The sequence below is a fragment of the Grampus griseus genome (genome assembly GCF_964374135.1).
Source record: "Grampus griseus genome assembly, chromosome: 9".
NCBI classification, from domain to species: Eukaryota; Metazoa; Chordata; class Mammalia; order Artiodactyla; family Delphinidae; genus Grampus; species Grampus griseus.
This window is the reverse complement of record NC_139003.1, coordinates 464,914-489,153: the sequence shown is the minus strand read 5'-3', so window position 1 is coordinate 489,153 and position 24,240 is coordinate 464,914. Positions and strand designations below refer to the sequence as shown.

The 24,240-nt window shown below is 43.2% G+C and overlaps 1 protein-coding gene across 1 annotated transcript in view; it reads right to left on the bottom strand.

Moving 5' to 3' along the window:
* Positions 1 to 23,366, bottom strand: part of NCAPG2 (non-SMC condensin II complex subunit G2) — a 61,851-nt gene extending 38,485 nt beyond the window's left edge. The window contains exons 1-11 of the mRNA XM_082662171.1: positions 23,253 to 23,366; positions 20,893 to 21,012; positions 19,030 to 19,218; positions 18,674 to 18,788; positions 16,644 to 16,798; positions 15,096 to 15,230; positions 12,292 to 12,386; positions 9,877 to 9,946; positions 7,450 to 7,536; positions 4,658 to 4,753; positions 3,890 to 4,015 (exon numbers count right to left, since the gene is read on the bottom strand). Of these exons, the coding sequence (XP_082518297.1) occupies positions 3,890 to 4,015; positions 4,658 to 4,753; positions 7,450 to 7,536; positions 9,877 to 9,946; positions 12,292 to 12,386; positions 15,096 to 15,230; positions 16,644 to 16,798; positions 18,674 to 18,788; positions 19,030 to 19,218; positions 20,893 to 20,970 (1,146 nt within the window). The 5' untranslated portion in view covers positions 20,971 to 21,012; positions 23,253 to 23,366. The remainder of the gene's footprint in view (positions 1 to 3,889; positions 4,016 to 4,657; positions 4,754 to 7,449; positions 7,537 to 9,876; positions 9,947 to 12,291; positions 12,387 to 15,095; positions 15,231 to 16,643; positions 16,799 to 18,673; positions 18,789 to 19,029; positions 19,219 to 20,892; positions 21,013 to 23,252) is intronic.
* Between the last annotated feature and the right edge of the window lie 874 nt (positions 23,367 to 24,240).

Here is a 24,240-nt window from a genome sequence, read left to right as displayed (position 1 = left end):
CCAAAAGAAGGCCGAGCTGGGGATGAGTAAGTACTTCCTTCCTCTCCTCCCTGGCGGTGTTGCAAACACCAAGGGGTCCTGCGGGAAAGAGCAAGCAAGGGACCGCTCCACATACCGCAGGACAGAGGGCTGCAGGCGGACCCTGCTGAGCCCACACAGAGCTCAGACCAGCCCCAGCCCAGGGTCAGGACTCGGCGGACACAGGGCAGCTCGGGCGTAAGCGACCTGCCGGGAAGGTCTCGAAACAGACGCTGGGGGCCAGGTGCACAGGAGAGCCGACAATAACTCCACAACCTCCACGAGAAAGAAGAAAGGAGAGGACGCCACGCAGCAGGAAAGACCCCTCCTTCCCCACCCAGGGACGGTGCGCACCAGCTGGCCTGTTCCTCACGCAGAGCCCAAGGGGAACCCCGTCTGCTGACAAGCCCTGTGCATGGATGAAAAACCACGGCCAACTCAGCAGACAAGGAAGAAGCTACTAATACTCAGCTCTGCACAACCAGAGAAAACCCAGGCCAGCTGCCTCTTCAACCCAATCCTTTATTCAAAATAGGGATGGAAAAGTGAAGACGACAGGTCACTTGAGAAAACAGTGAGGAAAAAAGATAAACTAAATAAAATAAAAAACAAGAGAACATTAGGAATTCACAGGTTTTAAGGCTTTTGTTTTCTATGAATTACTTCCAACATTATTCCTCAAAAATAATTCTGGATAATCACCTTGCAACACACAGTCCCACAGGAGTCAGGGCCCACATCTGTGTCTCCAATCAATCACACTGTCACCAAGACGAGGGCACTTGACTTATAAAGCGGTTTCTATGAGGAGAACCACTGCACCTCCCAAACCACAGGCATGCATGGAGGCCTCGATCTGCCACCTCCAACAAGGCCTCCCTCCACTCCAGCTGGAGAAACAGCAGAGCAGAAAGCGTGCAGGACACAGGGTCAACGCTGCCCTCACTTCCTGGACTCCCCCCACCCCGTCCACCCCACAAGACTTGCTGCCACCTACTCAGGCCCTGATCCAGCAGCGTCATGAACTCACCGCCAACCCACAGGCCAGACTGGCCCATGCCTATCCCTGTGTGGTCCACAGGGCGTGAGAATGGTTTTTCACTTCTGAATGGTTGGTAAAAGGAATAATATTCTGTGACACGAGACTATTACATGGAATTCACACTGGTGTCTGTGGATCGGTTTCATTGGAACAAGCCACCCCTGCTCCTCCCTGTACACGTGTGGCCGCCTTTGTGCCACAGCGGCAGATGGGACAGCTATGACCACGTGGCCCACAGACCTAAAATCACTTCTGTCTGGTCCTCTACAGAAACAACTCCTGCTCTTAACTACTACTGTTATTAACTTAACTACATTGCCCTGCTTCATAAAAGAAGTTAGAAACAGACAGACACTGGAAAGTAGAAAAGAAAAAGATTAAGAAGGTTCCCTTTGTCTAAGATTCAAACCAATGGACTGAATTTCATGCTACAGCAGCAGAAAAAAATCAAAAGATAAAGGAAAACATCCTTAAAGTTTCAGATACCCTCGACACTAGAAAACAATACAAAATATTTTGGCCGTCCTGGAATAAAATGATTTTGAATACAAAATTCTCGACCTGGACAAACTGTAAACTGTCACAGAAAAATAAAGAACATTTTAGGGCTCAAACAGTTAGAGGCACCTGCCTCCCCAAGGACGCCCTGCGGCAAGGTAGGACCCACCGAGACTCTCTCGGCTCTCACACTCGCTGGCTACCATCACCCCCTCAGCACGTTCACTGCACTTCCGAAGGTGATTCCAGGCTTCCAGAGGACCTGCTGCTTACACATGACCCTTTCCCTATCAGTTTTCATCCCAAACAAGACTTAGAGTGGAAAACCTGTTATTGCTGTTTTAAATCTGTTTTGACAGTGACATCTCATTTTTCTTAGATTGTTGACTAAGTTTTGCTACCTGAAAAACATAATCCTATCTCCACTAAGACATATGCAACTTTAAAAACTAACTATAACATGTACATGTATAATATGTACATGTTATATTATACATGTACATGTATAACATGTTTTCTACAACCTACCATTTTTTTAATTTAAAGGAATTATTTAGAATTTAATATTTCTTGTTCTGAAAAAAAAACACTTAAGTGACTTTGACAATCTTTTAGTGCTTTTCTTTCCTTAAATTCGAACAAAATAGCATGCAATAATTTTTATTTTTTAAATAGTTAATAAAACAAATACAAAACTCACCGTGATTAATCCGAATATAGACTGCTCTGAGTTATAGAGGACTGTGTGTGACAGTTACAACCCTTTACATATTTTAATGTCCTTTTGTACAGCTATAACCACTGTCATCTTAGGGCTAGGGATTGAGCTAAATGCTTTATACACAAATTTTCACTGAAACCTCATCACAATCCTATAAAATATTATTCCCAGATTTAAAGAAGAACCAGGACTAGAGAGAGAGGAAGTAATTTGAAAGAGATCAGACTTCTTAGGTGGGAACCGGCATTCGGAACAAAATGCCTGACCCCACGCTAATCACTGTGCAAACTGCCATCTGCGGGCTGACAGGTGGCCCCAGTCCTGCAACGTCGTCCTCGTATACAGCCAGGTCAGCGGCTGGGGCCAAGCAATCACTGTAGGCAAGTAACACAACGGGTCCAATGTAGGAGGGGTGGGAGCTGGGCCACCGCCACACACTCCATCTCTGCATTCAAATGCAGAGACTTAAACACTCAGGCAAAAACAGAGGTGGTTCATAGATTGGACACCTGCATTAAAAAGAGCAAAAGTTTTTTTCATAGTTTTATGGCTAAAAGCTACCAAAATCTAGTTTTGGTTTGCCCAACAACATCTTTCCACAAAATTAACCATGATCCTCAAAGGGACTTGTAAATAAACATACATGTAGGTGAGGCACACATGGCAAAATACTAATGACTGTCCATTTTAGGGGTGCGTGTGTCTGTGTGTGTGGCTGGGTGTTTATGCATGTATATGTGAATGCACATATGTGAATGCATGTGAAGAGGTAAGTAGACACATACTCATTATACTATTATTTCAACTTTCTGCATGTCTGAGATTTTTCATAGGAGATCAGAAAACAAACAAACCAGAGGAAGTTTTTAGGGCTGCTACGGGTAACCATCATCATGGCATTTTTGCTATCACCTCCTAAAATGTTATTCTACTAACTAGGACAATAAGTAGTATTTCTTAGCTTGTGTCAGGAGACCCTGCAAATGTAAAGGGCTGTAGAGAAAGAAGCAGAGGCTCACACCCTCCCACCAGGTGAAAAGATTCGAGATACCCCTGGGAAATACATGTCGCATCCTGATGTCCTAACGTCTCATTCGAAAAGTCAGTCATCTGAAAAACATCCATTGCAACAGGCGTTACTTGCCTTAAAACATAACCAGTGTGTGTTTGTTCACAACGCTGCCACACAACTTTACAGCAGGCACTATCACCGTGCCCGCTTCACAGATGAAGACAGAAAAGTCAGCGCCCAAACTTGCCCCAAGCTTCACAGCTATCAAACGAGGGATGGAATCAAACACAGCGTCTGTCCTAACCACTGTTACAATGTCTCTCTGCTAGGGTGACGGGGACAAACGTAAGACGCTTAAAACTACCCACAATAAACGACTAGATGTCCTAAAGGAGACTGAGAGGAAGAGGAAACAGATTACGAGTCCACACTGTCACAGAGGTACCAGGGAGAGAATGGATTTCCTTGAAGAATGTCAAGATCTGGAAAGTCTGCCATGTGGGGTCAGCACAGGGCAGTTACGGGGGGATGGCCAGGACCCACACGAGGCCCAGATAGAGCTGAAGGCTTAAAGAGCTCGACCACATGAAATACATACATAGAGTTCTTCAAATTGTTTCTGAATTTCGCTATCCATCTCAATGGCATTAAAGTTTGGATCCCTAATAGGAAATGCTTCAACAAACAGCAGTGCAGCATTGGACCGGACTTCCGAGTTTCTGGCCTGGAATAGTTGAAAGAAGAGTTTCAGAATCCAAAGAGCGAGCTGACATTCAAAGGCTTCAGTGTAGAATTCCTAAAGTAATGCTTCTAGTGTCTCAATATAGACTTATCTACAAATTAAAGACAACTGTAACATTTAAACTAACCAAACTTGTGAGACCTTCCTTAAGTGAAGCTGAACTCCCAGCTCCATGTCGACAGATATTAAAAGATGTTTCCTTGCTTCAAAGCCCATCTTGTGTCATTAAGAAACAGTGACCATCATGTCCCGCTCCCAACACCAGAGTCACCTGTGTTGAAAATTACCCGTGTGCTCGTCTGACCACTCCTCAGAGTGCTGTCATCTTGTCCCCCAGTCACCAGCAGGAGGTCCTGAGGACCAGGACGGTACAGCCCAGCTCTGCCGGTTTACTTATTAGCATGTCTACCCTCCTTCCAGCTGTGCAGTCTGCACTAAACCAATTCAGATTCCCAGTTTAAGAAATGCTTTTAATAAAAGAATAAAATATTCACCCGAAATCTCACAGCATTCCCAGCCTCGAGTCTTACTTTTAGTGCCTTACTGCAATTCTGAATTAGAGTACGTGAAACTCAAAAGCATAATTAGCATTCTAAACAGAGAGAGACTATTTAAGACGTGTACCTTTAATCCTCTCCAAAGGATGGGCTTATATAATCTGTAAAGCATCTCTTCCACTCCCTGCCGAACTTCCTTTTGACGATGAAGATAACTCAGCACCTAAGAGCCAAGAACAGAAGAACAGAATGGTAACATTGGTGTTTTCAAAAAAGCATCTAAGATCCTACTTTGAGGAAACAACAGGGAGCATAGGCTGCACCTTATTCATAAGTCTTGACAAATCTTTCTAACAGGAACCACAGTGGAAAGACATGCTGACAGCACGGAACATGGAAATCATGCAAAAGGCATCTATGGTGGAGAGAAAGACCCATGGCCTTGGGCTGTACAAAGGTTTGGGTTCCAGCTTCTACTCTTCTACCAGTAGCCACAAAACCTCATAAAAAGTCACTTACACCTCTGACCTTCAGGGTCAAATGAAAAAGGAGTCAGCCTAAGTGCTTTCTACAACCCATTCTGATTCTACAATGCACTGGCTACAACCGTCTTTTGTTTTAAGAACCTATATTGGGCATTCAAAAACAGGATATACAGTCAGCCCTTCATATCCACAGATTCTGCATCTGTGGATTCAACCAAGCCTGGATAGAAAATATTTGGAAAAAAAAAAATTCCAGAAAGTTTCAAAGCAAAACTTGAATTTGCTGCGTGCTAGCAACTATTTACATAATAGTTACATAGTATTTACAACTGTTTACACTGTATTGGTTACTGTAAGTAATCTAGAGATGATGTAAAGTGTACGGGGATGTATAAGGCTCTGGAGCATCCGTGCATTTGGTACTCAATCCCCCGCAGATCCCGAGGGGTGACTTTATCTCAAACAGGTGTCACTGCCTAGTGATCCTTTCCAGGAGAAACTTAACTTAGATGTCAAGTTCATCCCCAAACTCATGGATAATCAGAAAACACACTGCTCTTTTAGCTCCATCCCTTTGTTCTCTTCTACTCCCTTTTAACCAGCCAGAATCTTCCAGCAACTCTTCACAGACTCCTGCCCCCAACAACAATCAATGTTGCCTTTTTCCTTAATTCACAACTCTTGGAGCTAAAATTATATTAATGAAAAATGGAAAAAAATTTTAAATTAGGCTATAAAACTACAGACTATACTTTAAGCAAACTTGAATCAATTTTGCCCTAAAAACTACAATCTGGGGATTATCTTTTTCTAATTGTTAATTTTTCATTTAGGAGATTTTAGTCTATCATTTGTTTTTCTGTGTACAATATTAATTTGTTATCAATGGTATACTCACTTCATAGAAAGCTTTTAAACAGCTGTACTGAGATACAATTCACATACCATAAAAGTCACTCTTTTAAAGTGTATATAGTTCAGTGGGGTTTAGTATATTCAGAGTTGTCCAACCATTACTACTACCTAATTTTAGAAGATTTTCATCAACGATATGACGATTTCTTACTTTCAAATGACTCCTAAGGTATTTCCTGAAGCTTCTTTCAATATAGCAATAAAATGACTTATCAGGTAAATTTGGTATTTATCAAAAAAAGGATTTGAGAAAGAAGCTATAATGTGTTATAAGCAGTAGGAACAATTACTTGGAGTCCAGGAATACATTTCATTTGAAAAGTGAAATCTAATATTCTGCCTTTCAATTCCTTCTGTGCATTTTTCCATAAATTTAACAAATGATGATACCTATACTTATAATACCTTAATCACTCACACTATCACAGCAGAAAATCAGGTATGAAAAAGTCTTTAGTTATTTGGTCCAAGAGTGAAGCAACTACATCACACATCTGTACAGTTTAACATGACGTTATTCTTTATGATTAAATAGAATCTGAAACGCCAAATCATACACATGAAGTAAGTGACCCCAACTGTCCTACAGCTTATGAAGCACCTGGGGCTGTGTGTGTGCTGGGGGCTTGGAAGGGGCACGTGGATATATTTATCCCTGGTTCTTTATCTTTGGATAATGCAAAGTAAATCATCAAAAACATAAAAGAAATGTTTTTTGTCCATTCAAACTTAATATAATTAGTAAATTTACGTCCTACAAATAATAGTTTCACTATACAAAAAAATGAAGAGGTAGCCTTTCTTCCCTTAGCTTGACACACAGTTGCCAAGACTAACAGAAAGCAAAGAAGGCGTCGCCCCTGGATTAGGGCACTGACCAGCACCACAGACCAGACCTTCCAATTCCTTCCCCAGGGTCACTGTGATCAGCCAACTCCTGTCAGTGTAAAAACCACACTGACAGCAGAGCCCTGTTTAGTCAGTCCAGGGTCACTGTGATTAGCCAACTCCTATCAGTGTAATAACCACACTGACAGCAGAGCCTTGTTTAGTCAGATCACGCACAACATGAGGATAAAATCCATATCCAAATTCTGAGACTACCTTTTAAAAATAAAATTGTATCAAGAGAAACTATCACAGCATTTACTCAATTTGGTTTGCAGAATACAAAGTGGAAATGTAATGTATGAGAGTAAATAACAAAAGATAATCTTGAATAGCCTTTCTTGGAAACAGTGGTAGCGGCAGTAAGGAAGTGACGATTCTATGCATTTTTACGTCGAATAATTCAATTAAAGTTGTTTGAATAAAGTTCTGATGTCTTAACAGTAGACCTTTGTTTTCCTAATCAAAACTTTGGTGGCAGGGTAAAAGTCCCAGGTTCCAAGTATCAAGATTCTGAGAAATCCTTTTAACGGATGCCTGTGAAAGCTTAACAAAATTTCACAAAAACAATTATCTGAAAACAAAAAAGATGAGACATGATTTTCAAAAGTGCTGTGAGAGTGTGGCTCACCTCGCGCACTCTGGTGTGCACTGGAGACTTCCGAGGAAGGTGGACCCCATGGTACAAGAAGTCCTGGATGCAGCCATTTTCGATGGCCTGCAACGACACCGAACGCGAGAACTTGGGTGAGTGCATTCCCACAGACGGCAGGACAGGCATTACAGTGGTTAGAGCACAAAAGGACCGTCTGATCTGTTCATCTTCTATTTCATGAGGGAAAAAGCCTGGATCCTTTCATCAGAGCTTTTCGACTTTAAGTCTACACCTCTTAGAATTCCTTTCATCTTCATATACCAAAGAGAACTTTTAGTTTCCTTTGTCTTATTTGATGAAATATCACATTTGTGCTAAATAGCAGGGCACTGGAGCCTGGTTCAAGCCAGACAGGGCTCAGAGACTGAGGGGGGCTGGGGAGCACCCTCTCCTGAGTCATCCTGATAATCTCAGAAGACTGGATATGTTCCAAGAGCCCCCCCAGAACAGACAATGAACTACCTCTAAGGTGGGGGCCATGATTCCAAACTGACCAAAACACCACCTTTCAGGGCTGCCACAGAGAGGGGCGGGGCAGGGGCGGGGATGTGGCAGCTCCTCGTTCAAGCCAGGACTGTGAAGGCCTGGTGTGTTAGCCTGCATTCTGCCTCCATACCCTGGATTCCATGGTTTTAGGGAAGGAGATAAGGAAAATTTGCTACTAACATTTTTACCTCTTCTCCATTAACTTTGAACTGTCTGACTTGCGATGACATAGGAGACACACGGCACTGCCAGTCAAGTATCTGGGCCACAGAAGTTGACCCCTGAGAGCTAACTACCAGAACATGGACATCCTGCAACTGACCCAGGCTTTTCAACATTATCAATGGCAGACATTTTTTTTTTAAGAGAAGAGTGAGGAATGCTCTAAGAGGTTTAAATGCTGTAACAAGCAAATGCAATTGGGAGACTTGCTGGATCCTGATTCCAAAAAAAAACTATAAAAAGACATTTTTTAAACAAAGCAGAGAAATTTAAATATGACCCAATTAATTTTTTAAATCCGCAGGAATTATTGTTAATTTTGTGAAGTATGATAATGGCACTGTATAACCATACTTTTTAGAGATGCATACTGAAGTACACATAAATAAGGTGTCACGTCTGGAATTTGCTTTAAAAACTTGAAGGGACAGAGGGAAGAGAGGGAAGGGAGTGAAGCTGAGAAGTACAAATTGCTAGTACTAATTTGGTACAGATCTAGTCAAAATTAAATTTTAAATTACAAACTCCTATTTTTTAAACCACTATTGGAGAAAAGGGGAACAAATACTCCTTCCTGTGAACAAGTTTCATGCAGTAATAAAGCAATGCAAAAAATGCATAACAATTGTCCCAGTTCTGCCATTTCTCCAAAAAATTATACACTCTAAAACTATTCTACAAGTTGTCAGCAGGGGAACAGAAGTGGTAAGTTTTAGTTTTCTAGAAGTAGATGTCAGTGATAGACCCCAGTATAGTTAACCAAAGCTTAAGCTGGGCAGGAGAGCAGAGTGGGCAGAAATCAACTCCAAACATCCGGTGGTTAACCTCCCCTCTCCCCACCTCCACCAGTCCAGGACCTGCTCCCCCAGGAGGAAAGACCCCTTTATGACTTAAGAGTAAAAATTTTACTCTCAGAAGGAAAAAAACACATCTAAGAACCTAGTATGAGAAAAACATAAGGGATATCAGACAAAGACACTTTCTTTTGATTTTTTTCCAAAAGAGCCTGTGAATGTTTAATTGTGACTGTGAATTACACAGCCAGAATGTAGGTGTTATAGTCATTAAAGGTTAGCTGTATTCAAACACAGTCTTTAAATTCTCAGATGATGTGAAAGAGGTGGCCAGAGGGTACCGAGGAGCACTGGCCAGAAGAAACAGGACCCAAGCCACAAACACAATTCTAAACTTTCTAGATGCCACATAAAAATCAGAAAAAGGAAAAGGTAAACTTGTTTTAATAATATATTTTGTTTAGCCCAATATATCCAACACACTATCATTTCAACATGCAATCAATATTCTTTTTTAAATAACCACGAGATATTTTACATTCTTCTTTTCCCACACTGTCTTCCAAGTTTGGTGAGTTTACAGCCCATCTCAGTTTGGACTGGCCACGTTTCAGAGGCCCGGCAGCCACATGTGGCTGGGCACTACAGGTCTAGAGCTGCCAAAATGCCTGGGGCAAAAGTCTTGATTCCACTCAAACTACACAGCACAGTGAGTCACGGCATCTTGAGGCTGTGCTCAGGCACGGACGTGGCCTTGAATGCGCGTGGAGGACGCTCACCACGGGCTTTAGTGTGACAGAGAAGCATCAGCACAGGTTTCAAATGGCCCTACTGTAGCTACTTATTTAGTAACCAGAACACAATGAAAACGTTAACATTTCATAAAACGAAAAGGAAATACCTCTAATATTTTCCCTGAAGCCTTTTTCCAAGCTCTGAAATAAACTTCTGCAATGTGTACCATCAAAGATCTAGAAGAAAAAATCAAAAAATTTTAATGCAAGTCAGAAGAATTATATTTTTAATGTGTATCATTTCAGGAACTCTCCTCTCCTAGGGAAGAAGAAACTGTTTTGGACTAGTGCTTTGCAAAACAGAGATATGTTATCCACCTGCAGCAGAAAGTAGAAAACAAAAGTCCAGAGAAGGAGGACTGAAATAGCAAACCATTTCTTCCTTCTCAGTCCGGCTTCCCCAGAACTTTATTATTTCCTATAAAACTATGACACATAGCCCAGAACCAAATCCTTAAGTAAAAAGCCTTTAAATATAAGTACACTTTTTGACTTGAAGTCATTTTGGACTTTCCGGACTAGTTCGCTCAGGTACAGGGAGCCCTAAAATACCAGAGTTGACTTAGATCCATAATTAGGAAAATCTGCTGGTTCAACCTAAACATTCTACAAATGAGGGAACAGGAGAAAGCATTCTAGTAAACAATCAGAGATCCAGAATCACATCCCGGCTCAATACTTACACAGCTGCCTGATATAACCAGGCCCACCTCAAGAGTTTGAGGATTCGGTTTTTTTTTTTTAGATTCCATATATATGTGCTAGCATACAGTATTTGTTTTCCTCTTTCTGACTTACTTCACTCTGTATGACAGTCTCTAGGTCCATCCACCTCACTACAAATAACTCAGTTTCGTTTCTTTTTATGCTTAATATTCCATTGTATATATGTGCCACATCTTCTCTATCCATTCATCTGCTGATGGACACTTAGGCTGCTTCCATGTCCTGGCTATTGTAAATAGTGCTGCAATGAACATTGTGATACATGACTCTTTTTGAATTATGGTTTTCTCAGGATATATGCCCAGTAGTGGGATTGCTGGGTCGTATGGTAGTTCTATTTTTAGTTTTTTAAGGAACCTCCATACTATTCTCCATAGTGGCTGTATCAATTTACATTCCCACCGACAGTGCAAGAGTGTTCCCTTTTCTCCACACCCTCTCCAGCATTTATTGTTTCTAGATTTTTTGATGATGGCCATTCTGACTGGTGTGAGGTGATAACCTCATTGTAGTTTTGATTTGCATTTCTCTAATGACTAGTGATGTTGAGCATCCTTTCATGTGTTTGTAGGCAATCTGTAAAAAATATGGAACACTTCATGAATTTGGGTGTCATCCTTGCACAGGAGCCATGCTAATCTACTCTGTATCATTCCAATTTTATTATATGCGCTGCCAAAGCAAACACAAGGATTTGGTTTTAAAATGCAGCCTCGGGCTTCCCTGGTGGTACAGTGGTTAAGAATCTGCCTGCCAGTGCAGGGGACACGGGTTTGAGCCCTGGTCCGGGAAGATCTCACATGCCGTGGAGCAAATAAGCTCGTGCACCACAACTACTGAGCCTGCGCTCTAGAGCCTGAGAGCCACAACTACTGAGACTGTGTGCCGCAACTACTGAAGCCCACGTGCCTAGAGCCCGTACTGCGCAACAAGAGAAGCCACCACAATAAGAAGCCCGTGCACCACAACGAGGAGTAGCCCCCGCTCACCGCAACTAGAGAAAGCCCGTGCGCAGCAATGAAGACCCAACGCAGCCAATAATAAATAAATAAGTAAGTAAATAAATAAATAAATAAATAAAAAATGCAGCCTCCTTCAGCCCCGGAGCAGATTAAGTACTTGGCCGTGAATCCAGCAGATAGCTCCAAATGCTCTCAGGGCCCAGAGGCTGGGAGCTCGCACAAGGGCATGCTTCCAAGCCCCTTCCCCAAGGGCTCTTCCCACCAACCACATAGCTCAGTCCACGGGAAATTGCACAGTGCACATTACGTCCAAAGGTATCAGAAGTGCTAGTGACATGGGCTTTACTATGATTGAAGCTGAAATTTAACTGGTAAATAATTTGACTATTTAAAGAACTACCACAAAGTAAAATCTTAATTTCAGTGTCACTACGGAAAAAAAATGGTTTCCTATAGCAAGGAAAAAAAATATCCAGTGATACAACAGTACATAATAAATAATAGTTTAAGAGATAATTTTTAAAGCTTCTAATGCATTAATATAATTTAAAAGTCAGGTCACTCGGGCTTCCCTGGTGGCACAGTGGTTGAGAGTCCACCTGCTGATGCAGCGGACACGGGTTCGTGCCCCGGTCCGGGAAGATCCCACATGCCGCGGAGCGGCTGGGCCCACGAGCCATGGCCTCTGAGCCTGCGCGTCCGGAGCCTGTGCTCCGCAACGGGAGAGGCCACAACAGTGAGAGGCCCACGTACCGAAAAAAAAAAAAAGTCAGGTCACATAGAAACTTTCAAAACCACACTAAGCACAAAATATTAATTACCCTTAATACTTACTTTTGTAATCCTTGTAACTGGTTTTTAATGGTCCCATGGATCATTTTAATGAAATTTATATTCCAGTTGAAGAGAGAACTAAGAAATCTTCTTCCCTATAAATTAAAAAAATAGAATATAATGTTAAAATTGCAACCAAATAAAAAGTTCCCAGGAACCAAAAAACAAACATTCTTTGAAAGTGTAGTAACACTGAAGTTTGCTACACCCAACAAGGAAGCATCCATACTTCTAAGTTAGAATCTACACACTGAAGCTGCACTCGAGCACAGTGCTTCCGGTGGCAGCCCTGTGTGGGGATGGCGGCGGGAGCCTCGGAGGGACCGAGCTGGGCAGCAGCAGAAGGTGGGAGGCTCCCCGTGGAGGGCGGAGCAGCAGGCACCTCTGGGCTACTCCTATCCGACCACAGGGTGACCCAGATAGCTACCCCACAGCCCAGTAGTCAAGTTAAATGATGCATCAGCACTTCACTCTGGCTCTGTCCTGATGTCTCCACAACCTAAAATCAAAGAATGCTTGAAATCTAGCATCTTGGGGTGGGAATGGAACTGAACATCACTTCATTTCATCTTTTATAAACGACAAAACCGAGGGCTTATGAAGTTAAGAGGCTGAGTATTTGCCAAGGTAGAATCTTCAAATACATATAGTCCCCATATATTATATGTAGTTATAAATGTCATACATATATCATGTAATATTAATTTTTATGCATACTACTAGATTACACATGTGAACCTAAAAAGGAAGATTATATTTACTCTCTACAGGGGGAATAAAATACATCTGCCCAGAGTTTGCCTGTGAAGGGCACCATCACCTTCTCACTGCTACCAGCACACCAGTGTCTGGAGTCCTACAGACACACAACACACTTTGATACAAAAGGCAGGGTAACCATATGCTTGCAACAGGTAAGTTTTTTAAAAAGTATTTACTGGGACTTCCCTGGCAGTCCAGTGGTTAGGACTCTGCGCTCCCAATGCAGGGGGCCCAGGTTCAATACCTGGTCGGGGAACTAGATCCCACATGCATGCCGCAATTAAAGGTCCCACATGTGGCAATGAAGATCCCACCTGTGGCAACTAAGACCCAGTGCAGCCAAATAAACTTTAAAAAAAAGTATTTACTGGAAGTAACTTGCCAGTAGAGTAGAGAAGAGATTTATTGTTTACCAAGAGTGACTGGAAACTGACATGACCAAATTAATGACTGATAAGGAGACTAAGTTTAGATATCTTAAATTCAAAAGAGCACATCAATTTAAAAAAAGAGAGAGCTTTAAGACACACACGTATATATTTATGTCTACACCTGCACATATGTATGTGTGAGACAAGCACACTTCATCCACTGCTATGTATAAGTCAACATAAATAAAGTTTATTTATCTGAATCCACTCGTAACTTCTTTACTCTCCCAAATTTCACAACAACCCTGGGATACTCAGGGCAGAGGCCATGCATCCAGCGTCTTCCCAACAATGATGATGGGAGAGCAGCAAGAGCACGATCAAGGCACTTCCTGTCCTGCAGGCACTAAAAGCTCTATGAATGGCCTCGTGTGCCGCTCAAGGGAATCCTGGGAGAGGGCACCTGCTGCTCCTATTTTACAGAAGGAAATACTTAGATTGAAAGGAGTGTGGTCAAGGTCACCACCTACTCAGTGGACAAACAGGGGTCTGAACACAGCCTTTCTGACCCTGAGAGCTGAAGGTCTTGGCCAGTGTGGCCAGTCATCTGGTACAGCCCTTTAACCTCGCCAGCAGAGACTGTGCGTGGGGAGTGGGCAAACTGGGGTCAAATCCTTCGCTCCCCTGGCCAGCTGTGAGGGTGAAACCTTGAGCAAACTCTTCATTTAGGGCCCCCCCCTCCTCTGGGAGGTCCTTCCCCACACATCCTTCGGGGGGGTGACAACTGCCTCCTTTTGCCTCCAATCAGATCTGTCAGGCCACAAGGAATCAGAAGAAGGCTACATTCTATAATAAAAAAATGGGCTTTGCATCCCCGGCATGGAGATACAGTCGATCTACAACAACTACAGAAAACTCCTAAGACAACGGACCAACGTGTCCAAGAGAACCAGACAAGCCACTCTGCAATTTTTAATCCTCTGGTAGCCACATTAATAAAAGTAAAAAAGATTAAATTAACTTTAATAATATATTTATATAGTCCAATATATCCAAAGTATCATTTAAATATGTAATAAATATATAAAAATTATTAGTGAGATATTTAACATTCTTTTCCCGTATTAAGTTTCAAATCCGTGTGTAGTTTTCACTCAAGGCCACAACTGGACTGGCCACATTTCATGAGCCTGCTCAATAGCCACATGTGGGAGTCACCACCAGTGGACAATGTAGCACTGGGCCAGAAGTCTCTCTTTGGATTTATTGGATGGGTAGGAAAAAGAAACCAAGAATACTGTGTGATGATGGGTTTGAGTTATATGCCAATTAACCTAGAATTAGGGCAGAGGGTCAGATCCATGGGGAAGTGCTTGCTCAACCTTATTTTCATTCATTTTTAATTTAAAATGCAATCATGGTTCCCCCAGGATTCCCACAGCCACCTGTTACCTTCTGATTTAATGATGAAATACGCAAGGACTTGGAAAACGTTTGCTTAACGCTGCCATGCAGTAAAAATGAATTGCAAAAAATACAATAGCTCTTGATAGTTAAGCTGACTCTTTTATTAATACACTGAGCATGATGCAAACAGCAAACACATGAACTTAAGAAAAACTTCCATTAAAAAGCAGTTCACAAACACACCAAAAAAGAAAAACCATTTACCTCTTCTTTTCTGATATAATGAACATTTATGAAGCACTCGAGCAGCATGTCTTTAATTTCTCTACTTTCCTCCAAATCATAATCAAAGCAATATAAAGCTTGATGGATACGCCATAGCCGACAGATGTCTGCACCCTGGGAATGACATGAAAAGAAAAACGCCTGAGTTTTTCTTTTATAAAGGGTAAGGTCACATTTCAAAATAACTATGAGACTATTTTGTATCATCAAAAAACGAAATAATGACAAGAGAAAACATCTTAAAATTTGCACATGGAGCTCTAGAGAACATTTTCTTAAAACCTAGGCAAAAGCAGAGACGTTGACAGACAGTGCTGCTCGCCAGTTTTGTGCGACGAGGATGAGTCTATGCTGGCCAGTGTGGAGCATCAGCCACGGCCGGCTATGGAGCAACTGACATGGGACTGGTGCCACCGAGGAAACAAAGCTTTAACTTTCTTAACTTGAAATGTAAATGGCCCTGTGTGGCTAGCGGCTACTGTGGTAAAGGCACAGGTGTAGAACATAAGGAAGACGTTAAATAGAGTCTTGATTTAAAAGCTGAACAAAAAGGGCAGTGAAAATGGATTTTAAAAAGGCAAACCAGTGATGGCTTAAGGCTAAGTTCTGACACAAACCAGGATTTTTCAAATCACTCCTATGGCCAGCAGAGAAAGTCAGAGCACTAGCTGAGGACATGGCCAAAAATGTTCTTTTCTGCCATATAACTGACTGCTCCTGGGAGACCACAGTGAGACGGACTCTCCCACGGGTGGTAAGAACGGGACCAGCTGCGAGCTTTACAGAAAGCTGTTGGCAATGTGTACCAAGAGCTCCAAGTCCAAAGCCACTGACCTACAAATTTCACTTTGTAGGTACCTTTGTAGGAACCTGTGACAAGTAAGTAAAGATGTGAGGGGGGCGGTCAAAGAGAAATCCCCAAAGATCCCTAGAATCACAAGGGTCACCTTGGCTGTGGGATTATGGACGATTTTTCTCTTCCTCATTTTCCCTCTTCTTCATTTGCCCAATTTTCTAAGATGAACATAAGTATCTGCCGTTGTTTGATCAGGGAAAAATACTGCTCTTTTTCTGGATTTCTGAATTGTATACCAAAGACTGAAGGATGAGAAACAGCCCAAGTTACACTCGACCCTCACCATGCCCTCTGTTGGCCCCGCCGAAGCTTCCTCAGGCCTGGGCTGCAGTCCACAGCCCCACCCTGGCTGCCCTCCTGCCCAGCGCCCCCTCGGGTCTGCAGGCCCTCCCTGACCACCCCACCCCCTTCTGTCCTTCCCTGAGCAATTCTCACCATGGGGACAGCCTCTCAAAGGCCACATACCGAGGAAGACGGGGAGAAAGCCTGCGTACGACCACACGTGGAGCCTCTGCCCACCCTCGACTGCCCACCTCTGAATATCCTCCAGTGCGAAACCCTAACTGAAAGCCACTGGGCCAGGCCTCTGGCGAGCAAACACAATCACTAACTGGTATAAACACCTGCACTTTCAAGTAACACGCAGCATGTACTTGAGAAAGCAAACACACTGTTTTCGTCTTGAGACTTCTCCTCAGCAGCATGACGAAAGCAGTCTTCCCCATGTCCTCCTTGGCAGGAAGGCCTCTCTCCCACCACATCACGCACAGATCCTGGATGGAGCCCTGTAGCTCTCGTTCAGACTCAGGTAGCGCGTACAAAATACCTACGATGGAGCAGTCATTGCGCGATGAGTAAAGTGAACCAGTGTTAGGCCATATTCAGCTGTGTAGAGCACTATGACTTAAAAGGTTTGCCAAGCAAATATTAGCTTATGTTTAACTTGCCAAAGATTTGTACACATTAGTTATGAGAAACAAATGGTGTTAATTACAAAATTGTTTTCCACTGTTATAAAAGCAGACCCAGGGCTTCCCTGGTGGTGCAGTGGTTGAGAGTCCGCCTGCCGATGCAGGGGACACGGGTTCGTGCTCCGGTCCGGGAAGATCCCATATGCCGCGGAGCGGCTGGGCCTGTGAGCCATGGCCGCTGAGCCTGCGCGTCCGGAGCCTGTGCTCCACCACGGGAGAGGCCACAGCAGTGAGAGGCCCACGTACCACAAAAAAAAAAAAAAAAAAAAAAGCAGACCCAGTAGAACCGAGAATTTTAGAACTGGAAGGCCCAGAGAGGGCCTGTTGTCCAAACTCCTAATCTACAAGAGGCAGACGCTGGGCTCCAAATCTGAGTGTAGAGACGCCCAGGGCAACGCTCAGCAGTAGTAACCAGCAACACACTACAACCATCCCTCAGTCTGTTGGCCTCAAGTTCTGGCTCACTGGTGAAAAACAGTAAAAGCAACTATTATAACGAATACAAAAGCTATAGTACTGTTATTAACAGAAGAGCTCAAGAACTAATTTAAGATACTGATAATGTGCTCATAACTGTAATCCACAGACATCCGAATGCCATTACTCTGATGTAAAATTCCTGAATTAATGGGGATTTTTTTTTTTTTTGCGGTACACGGGCCTCTCACTGCTACGGCCTCTCCCCCTGTGGAGCACAGGTTCCGGACGCGCAGGCCCAGTGGCCACGGCCCATGGGTCCAGCCGCTCCGCAGCACGCGGGATCCTCCCGGACCGGGGCACAAACCCACGTCCCCTGCGTCGGCAGGCGGACTCCCAACCACTGCGCCACCAGGGAAGCCCAAGGGATTGATGCACAGTATTAGCACTCATCATTTTATAAAGCATGTAGGGAGACTGAAGATAAACTGGTGGTAACACCCACAAGCATTTGGGAGCTACTTTCATACTGGTTAGGGTAACTTCTTAATAAGACACATTATTTCAACACAAGAGTTCTTAATAAAACAGCATACTACACAGATATATAAACCAAGTGGTGCTGAGAATCTGTCACATGGAACTAATCAGATTCACACAGTGGAGGTGAGGGTACTTGGGATATTTTTCTTAAAGAACGTTACTAAAAGTTACTTTTGCATCTTTTATATCTATAATTTTACACATATAATATTACAAAATCAGATCTTCTCATTAATTCAGACTAGTGTTCCCACTAAACTAATAACTACAGTTTTACACTTTAGTTAAAATTTGAAAAGTACCATGATATAAATATTAGTATAGTAAAACTCCCCTAAGAGTCAATAATTATTCCTCAGGTCATGTTCATAACATACTTAAAGAAACAAGTGCAATGTCACAAATGCTGGGCTAACTTGAAATGTCTGGCAGTAATCACTAGCTGAGAAATTTATAATCAGACTGCTTCCCCTTTATCAGCTCTTATCCTTGGTCCTGAAGGTCAAATAAGACATCTCTAAAAGCCCCTAAACAGCAGTCAGTTGCTCAGTAACGCACATTTTCACCATGTGAAACATTTATATGTGGCTTACACTAAATAATTACTCAGGATAGCGCCTAAAAGAATGCTCTTTTGCTCATTTTCTTTTAGCTGAAGTACAAGAGCTTGACTGCAAAGTTCCGCTTCTCCGCTGCTGAAGGGTCCCTTGTACCAAGTGTCACTCAGACACCACTCATACACACGCCACATTGTAGCTGAGTCAACTTACCATTTAATATAACAGCACACTCCAGTAAGGCTTCATAATTCTCACTTTCATTTATAACAGACACAGAAGCAAGAATCACAGATGTAATTGCATGAATTATTTCTATGTTTTTTTTCTATAAATAAAAAAAATCAGAGTACAAGTAAATTAAAATCAACTTAAAATTTAATTTTTAAATGTAAAAGAAAATCAAGCCACATTTGACACTTATTCTAAAAAGTGAATTAAAGCTGAACTTCTGATATTCTTGACTTCTACCTTTAAATTTTTCCTTAACTTAAAATTCAATTATACACAAAAAACAATTATTTTTTAACAAAGAAAAAGGAAATTGATTTTTGAAAGACCAGTGCTACCATTTTTGACCCCTGCTCTGTTTCCATACTGCCTTCACCAGGGGCTTCCACTGGCTGCCACCCGTCCACCGGGCTCTCCACCAACACATCTGTTAATAAATTCTTGAGTCTTTGCCACAGCTCTTCTTTCTGTTTCCTTGACAATTCATCTAGCAATTCACTTAAGTTGAAAGGGTCAGAAGCATCTTTCTGCAAAATAAACAGCAACTGTTACATTCCAAATACAAAAAATTAGTTCTAGCCTTGGCGAAAAGTTTATGCACTAACTTAGTTACAAGTTCAAGAGTTTGGCTGTAGTTTTCACGAAAAGTTTATGCACTAACTTAGTTACAAGTTCAAGAGTTTGGCTGTAGTTTTCACAAAGTCCATTCTTAAAAGGGAAAAGCAAAGGGGTTATCAGGCAGAAAGTAGCAGATTCCTCCTCCCCCCAGTCAGTCCTGCTAAAGTAATCTTCACCCACTTAGCAAAAATCCTCCCTGAAATCAATCCATCCAGATGTCCACCATCTCCAGGTCTATCATTAGGTTACAAAAGTATGCTAGCGCTAAAGTAAGAACAAAAGCAACACCGATAATAATGCATCCACACCAAGGACTGCATGCTGAGTTTCTGGTCTCCAACCTAACATGGGCCATGACTTCGTCCCTGAATCCAATCTGGTACAATCTGAGCACCGAAATGGCGACAGTAAGGGATAGTAACCCTTTGAATAAGATAAGAATCAACGAGGCCATACTGATAATAGCAATGAATAAATACAGAAGCAATATGAGATTGGGAAATCACAATTTTGTAGCTATCATAGTAATAATCGATTCAGGCAAGAATCGTCAACTACTTCTACCCAGTGAGGAGGTCTTAACACCACTTATGTACGCAGTTCCTCCAAAACGCATAAACAAACTTAACCACATCAGCAAACAAGGGTAAAGGAAGGACAGACCACAGAACTGCTGCCTGCACTTCTCAAGACTGTCAGTCATGAAAAGGGATGCTGTGAAACTCTCTGGATTAAAGAGACCAGCAAGTCAGACAGTGGAGCACAGAGTGTGATACGGGACTGGGCAAAAAGACCCGCAAACACCCTGCAGGTGACCGTCCAGCTCCCTCTTTGAAGGTTTTACTGTGACTCTATGGGAGAGTGTCTATGTTCTAGGGAAACCCAGGGAAATACTGAGGGATAATGAGACATGGCCTGCAACTGACTCTCCAATGATGCAAAAAGAATACGGGAAGACTAAGAACGCTGGAGAGGAGGGGCAGGTGGAAACTGGCAGGGCTCCTCACTAGGCAAGGGGCGGGGCAGCCCCCCAGGGCCCTCCAAGGCCACTTCTCCATCCTAATCCTACCAGCCTCCTCTGCTCACCCGAGCTGCTCAAGGGTCTCTGTCTTTCCCTTTTGTCCAGAATTCTCTCCCCAAGTCTCCACGCAGCCCATTCAGATCCCTGATAAAACTACCCTGACCCTCCCCATCCTTGTCCCAGCTTAGCCCTTACCCTGCTCTAGTTTCACGCCTGAATCCACCACAACCCGGGAGATAACCGAGGACAAAAAGGATGTCTTCCTCACTGTGCCACGCACGTAGCAAGAGGTCAGTAAAGACTTAAGTAATTAGAAGCACACTGCACTACACCACTTAGCATCCTTACAGCAACCCTCTTAAAAGAAAGGAGGGAATACCACTTGGGAGTAGTTGCCCATCAGCAGGTCTATTTGAGTATAGTTTTGTGTTACTTTTTTAAATAAACCTTAGACCCTACGGATTCACTGAGATGACTATATTTCATTTGTGGATATAATGATTTTAGGAAAATGTCTTACATTAACAGTCACAAACACAATAAAGCTAAACATAAAACTTACATCAAGTTGAATGAATTGCAAAAATTCTCCAATCAGCTCCTTAGACACTGCTTGTACAAATGTCTCACGTTTTTCCATGGCAGATCAAACTGTTTTTCATGTGGCATTTATTCTGTAACCCTAGTAAAAACCACAATCATATTGAAACTTGCATTTGCAAATATACCTTTTCCTACAAGATATAATTCGGTACATTAGTTAGTATCCAAAACTGCAAGAAAATCCCTGTACCACCGATGATAGACAGCTTCTAACAATATTCTGACATAAACAAGTTATAATATCTAAAAAATAACTTCCCTACCAAGGGAGAAAGGGGAGGGAGGGATAAACTGGGAGACTGGGATTGATATATACACACTACTATGTATAAAACAGATAACTAATAAGGACCTACTATATAGCACAAGGAACTCTACTCAGTACTCTGTAATGACCTATATGGGAAAAGAATCTAAAAAAGAGTGGACATATGTATATGTATAATTGATTCACCTTGCTGTACAGCAGAAACTAACACAACATTGTAAATCAACTATACTCCAATAAAAATTAATTTAAAATAAAAATAACTTCCATGTTTTCTTTCCTGAGAATAGTAACAACATAACATCATGTTTCCTTCGAATGTTAACGCAGTTCTCAACCAAGGAAAGAGAAACCCGACAGCTCTAGGAGGCTCACCTCCTCCCCCTTTTCAGCACCTTCGCAACATGCTCCTTCAGGTCTGAGTCAGCTCAGAACAGACCAAGGCCAGCTGCTAAATCCTGAAGACTCTCCTTCCTAAAGCACCATTCCTCCATCAAGAAAATCCCTGTCACAGTCACACTGTTACGCAGAGTGTGGCCCTGGGCTCACCTGGGAGCTTTTTAGGGTGTGCACCAGGTGCTCCCAACGACAGCACCCTCCTCCCCACCCCTGCGGGACGAGAGCTCAGGGACTGTGTGCAACCTCCCTCCCTGCCCGTGTTTCCCCTAACAAATCGTATTTTCCATTTACACCACCTAGTGCTAGCAGTGCCCGGTTTGAAAGACATCAGTCCAATGAAGTAATAGCAAAATGATGGACCATACATGTAACAGGACGCTCACTTTAAAAATAAGTGAAAACCTCCTGCGGTCATAAGGAGAGCAATATGGAAAATTACTGGTACCAACGGCAATAATTATGGGGATAGAGTCATCTTAAATACAGAACTCCAAGATCTTAGCATTTAAATTAAACCAACAAGGATAGAAAATAACTTCTCCACATAAGTACCACTGAAGTGTGGTAACCTCACCCCTCAACTCAGAGGCCTGAGCTATGAGCATAACTTGTGACTGGCTAAGCGGGCAGGAGGGCCACCAGCAACAAGCCTGATGAGTGATAATGGCCAGTGCCATTTCAAGAGTTTAAATAAACAATATTCCAAAAAGGTGCGATCAACTGCATGGAATCATATACCTTAAACTGGGGACCCTCCTGGATTTTTTGTGATTCTGCTAACTTTTCTGGTTTGCTCTATTTCCAAGTGTAATTCTTCGCATGTTGGTCTTAACCACAGTAATCCACTGCCACTAGACTACCAGACTTATTGTCACACTCCCCACTGTCTCTCTGACTGTAGTTCTTCAAGGGTTACTAATTTCTTAACTTACGCGCAATCTCTCTCTCTCAAAGTGACGCACTACTATGTGCACAAGACCTCACCCTTCCAGCCAGAGCTACCTTCTAGGTGAGAGACCATCCCACCATGCAGCTACCGTCCCCATGGCACTGTGCTCTTCACACAGGAGGTCTGGCACTGAATTAAGATGAGCATTAAAAAGAGATCCCTGTCACACCGTCACCATGGAAAACCCTCGTCACCTGGATCAAACCATTCATCTCAGACGTAGGAGAGATACTTGAGGACGGGTTTCCCAGAGCACGGAGGCTCAGGGAACTGAGGTCAGTCCCAGGTCCAGGCTGGGGGTCCTGTCTGGGGTCAGTCGCGGGTCCAGGACTGGGGGTCCTGTCCGGTGTCAGCCCTCGGTCCAGGGCTCGGGGGGGTCCCGTCTCGGGTCAGTCCCAGGTCCAGGGCTCAGGGGGTCCCATACGGGGTCAGTTCCCAGCCCAGGCTGGGGGTCCTGTCCAGTGTCAGTCCCGGGTCCAGGCTGGATATCCTCTAAATTCAGTCCTGGAGGGAAGGCGCGGAGTGTGGCGCGCTCCCGGTCCCGGTGCCCACCTCCTCGGCCACCTCAGAGCTGCCAGCCGGGCCGCGGGCTCAGATCACGGCCCATGCGGAGGCTGTGGTGCTAGGGGCCCGACCTGCCCGACCCCGCTGTTTCCCGGGCCTCTGCCCCCAGCCCTTCGCGAGCCGGCACCGCGGCACTCACCTCGTCCCCGGGACCCGCAGTTTCCCGCGCTCGGACCAGATTCAAACCCGCGCGCCGGCGCCCTCGACGCGCTCCGCCAGCCCGCGCGTCATCACGCGCCGCTCTCGCGAGAACTGGAAGCGTCTGGGCGGGGCCTCCGGAGGGCGTGCGCCTCCGCCTCCCAGTGTGCGCCCGAGCCCCACCCCGCCCGTAGCCCCTCCCCCAAGGCCCACCACTCCCGGGCCCGTACCCGGGCCCCGCCTGTTCCACGCGAGCTCGGATCCTGACATTTTTCAGCCTGATATCAAAATCTGTCTTGCCTTAAATGACTGAAATGGATGCAATCTCTGACATAAAGATTGACTCAAAATAAAACTGTGACATCATCCTTTATATATATCAAGTGATGTCTGAATTCTCTAGCAACTGGACGAGTGTTTGTGAACGCATATGTCAATTCCACGTTTCCCACATAATTCTGTCCTAACGTAGCATCTACTTTTGCTACGCAGCTTCTATGGACCATGTCTCCAGCAAATATATATATATATATATATAAATACATATACGTATATACAGATACATATTTAATATCTCGTGACCAAAATGCTCTAGATTCACACTTTTATTAATTAGGGATACAAATAGATCAAAGCCATATAAACTGATTATAAATTTGATATGTACTTATCAAATATAAAACTAAAATTTTGTTGAAACACACCTCTTAATGCTGTGGTTAAGACTATTTTTTCAATCAATTTATGTTTCTAAGAATAAATATTCTATTCTTATTTTTTAATAGATGTAAATACTGAGAAAACTTGTTCACACCAAAAAAAGCAGACAGAAATGAAAAAAAAATTAATAGCAATGTACCTTATTCCTTGAATGTATTTTAATAAAATGCCAAAAATCACATACTGATCTATCATCAATTTCTTTGAATTTAACTTGTATCAGCTAATAACTTGACTGGGCTTTCCTTCAATTTTTGTTCAAAAACTTG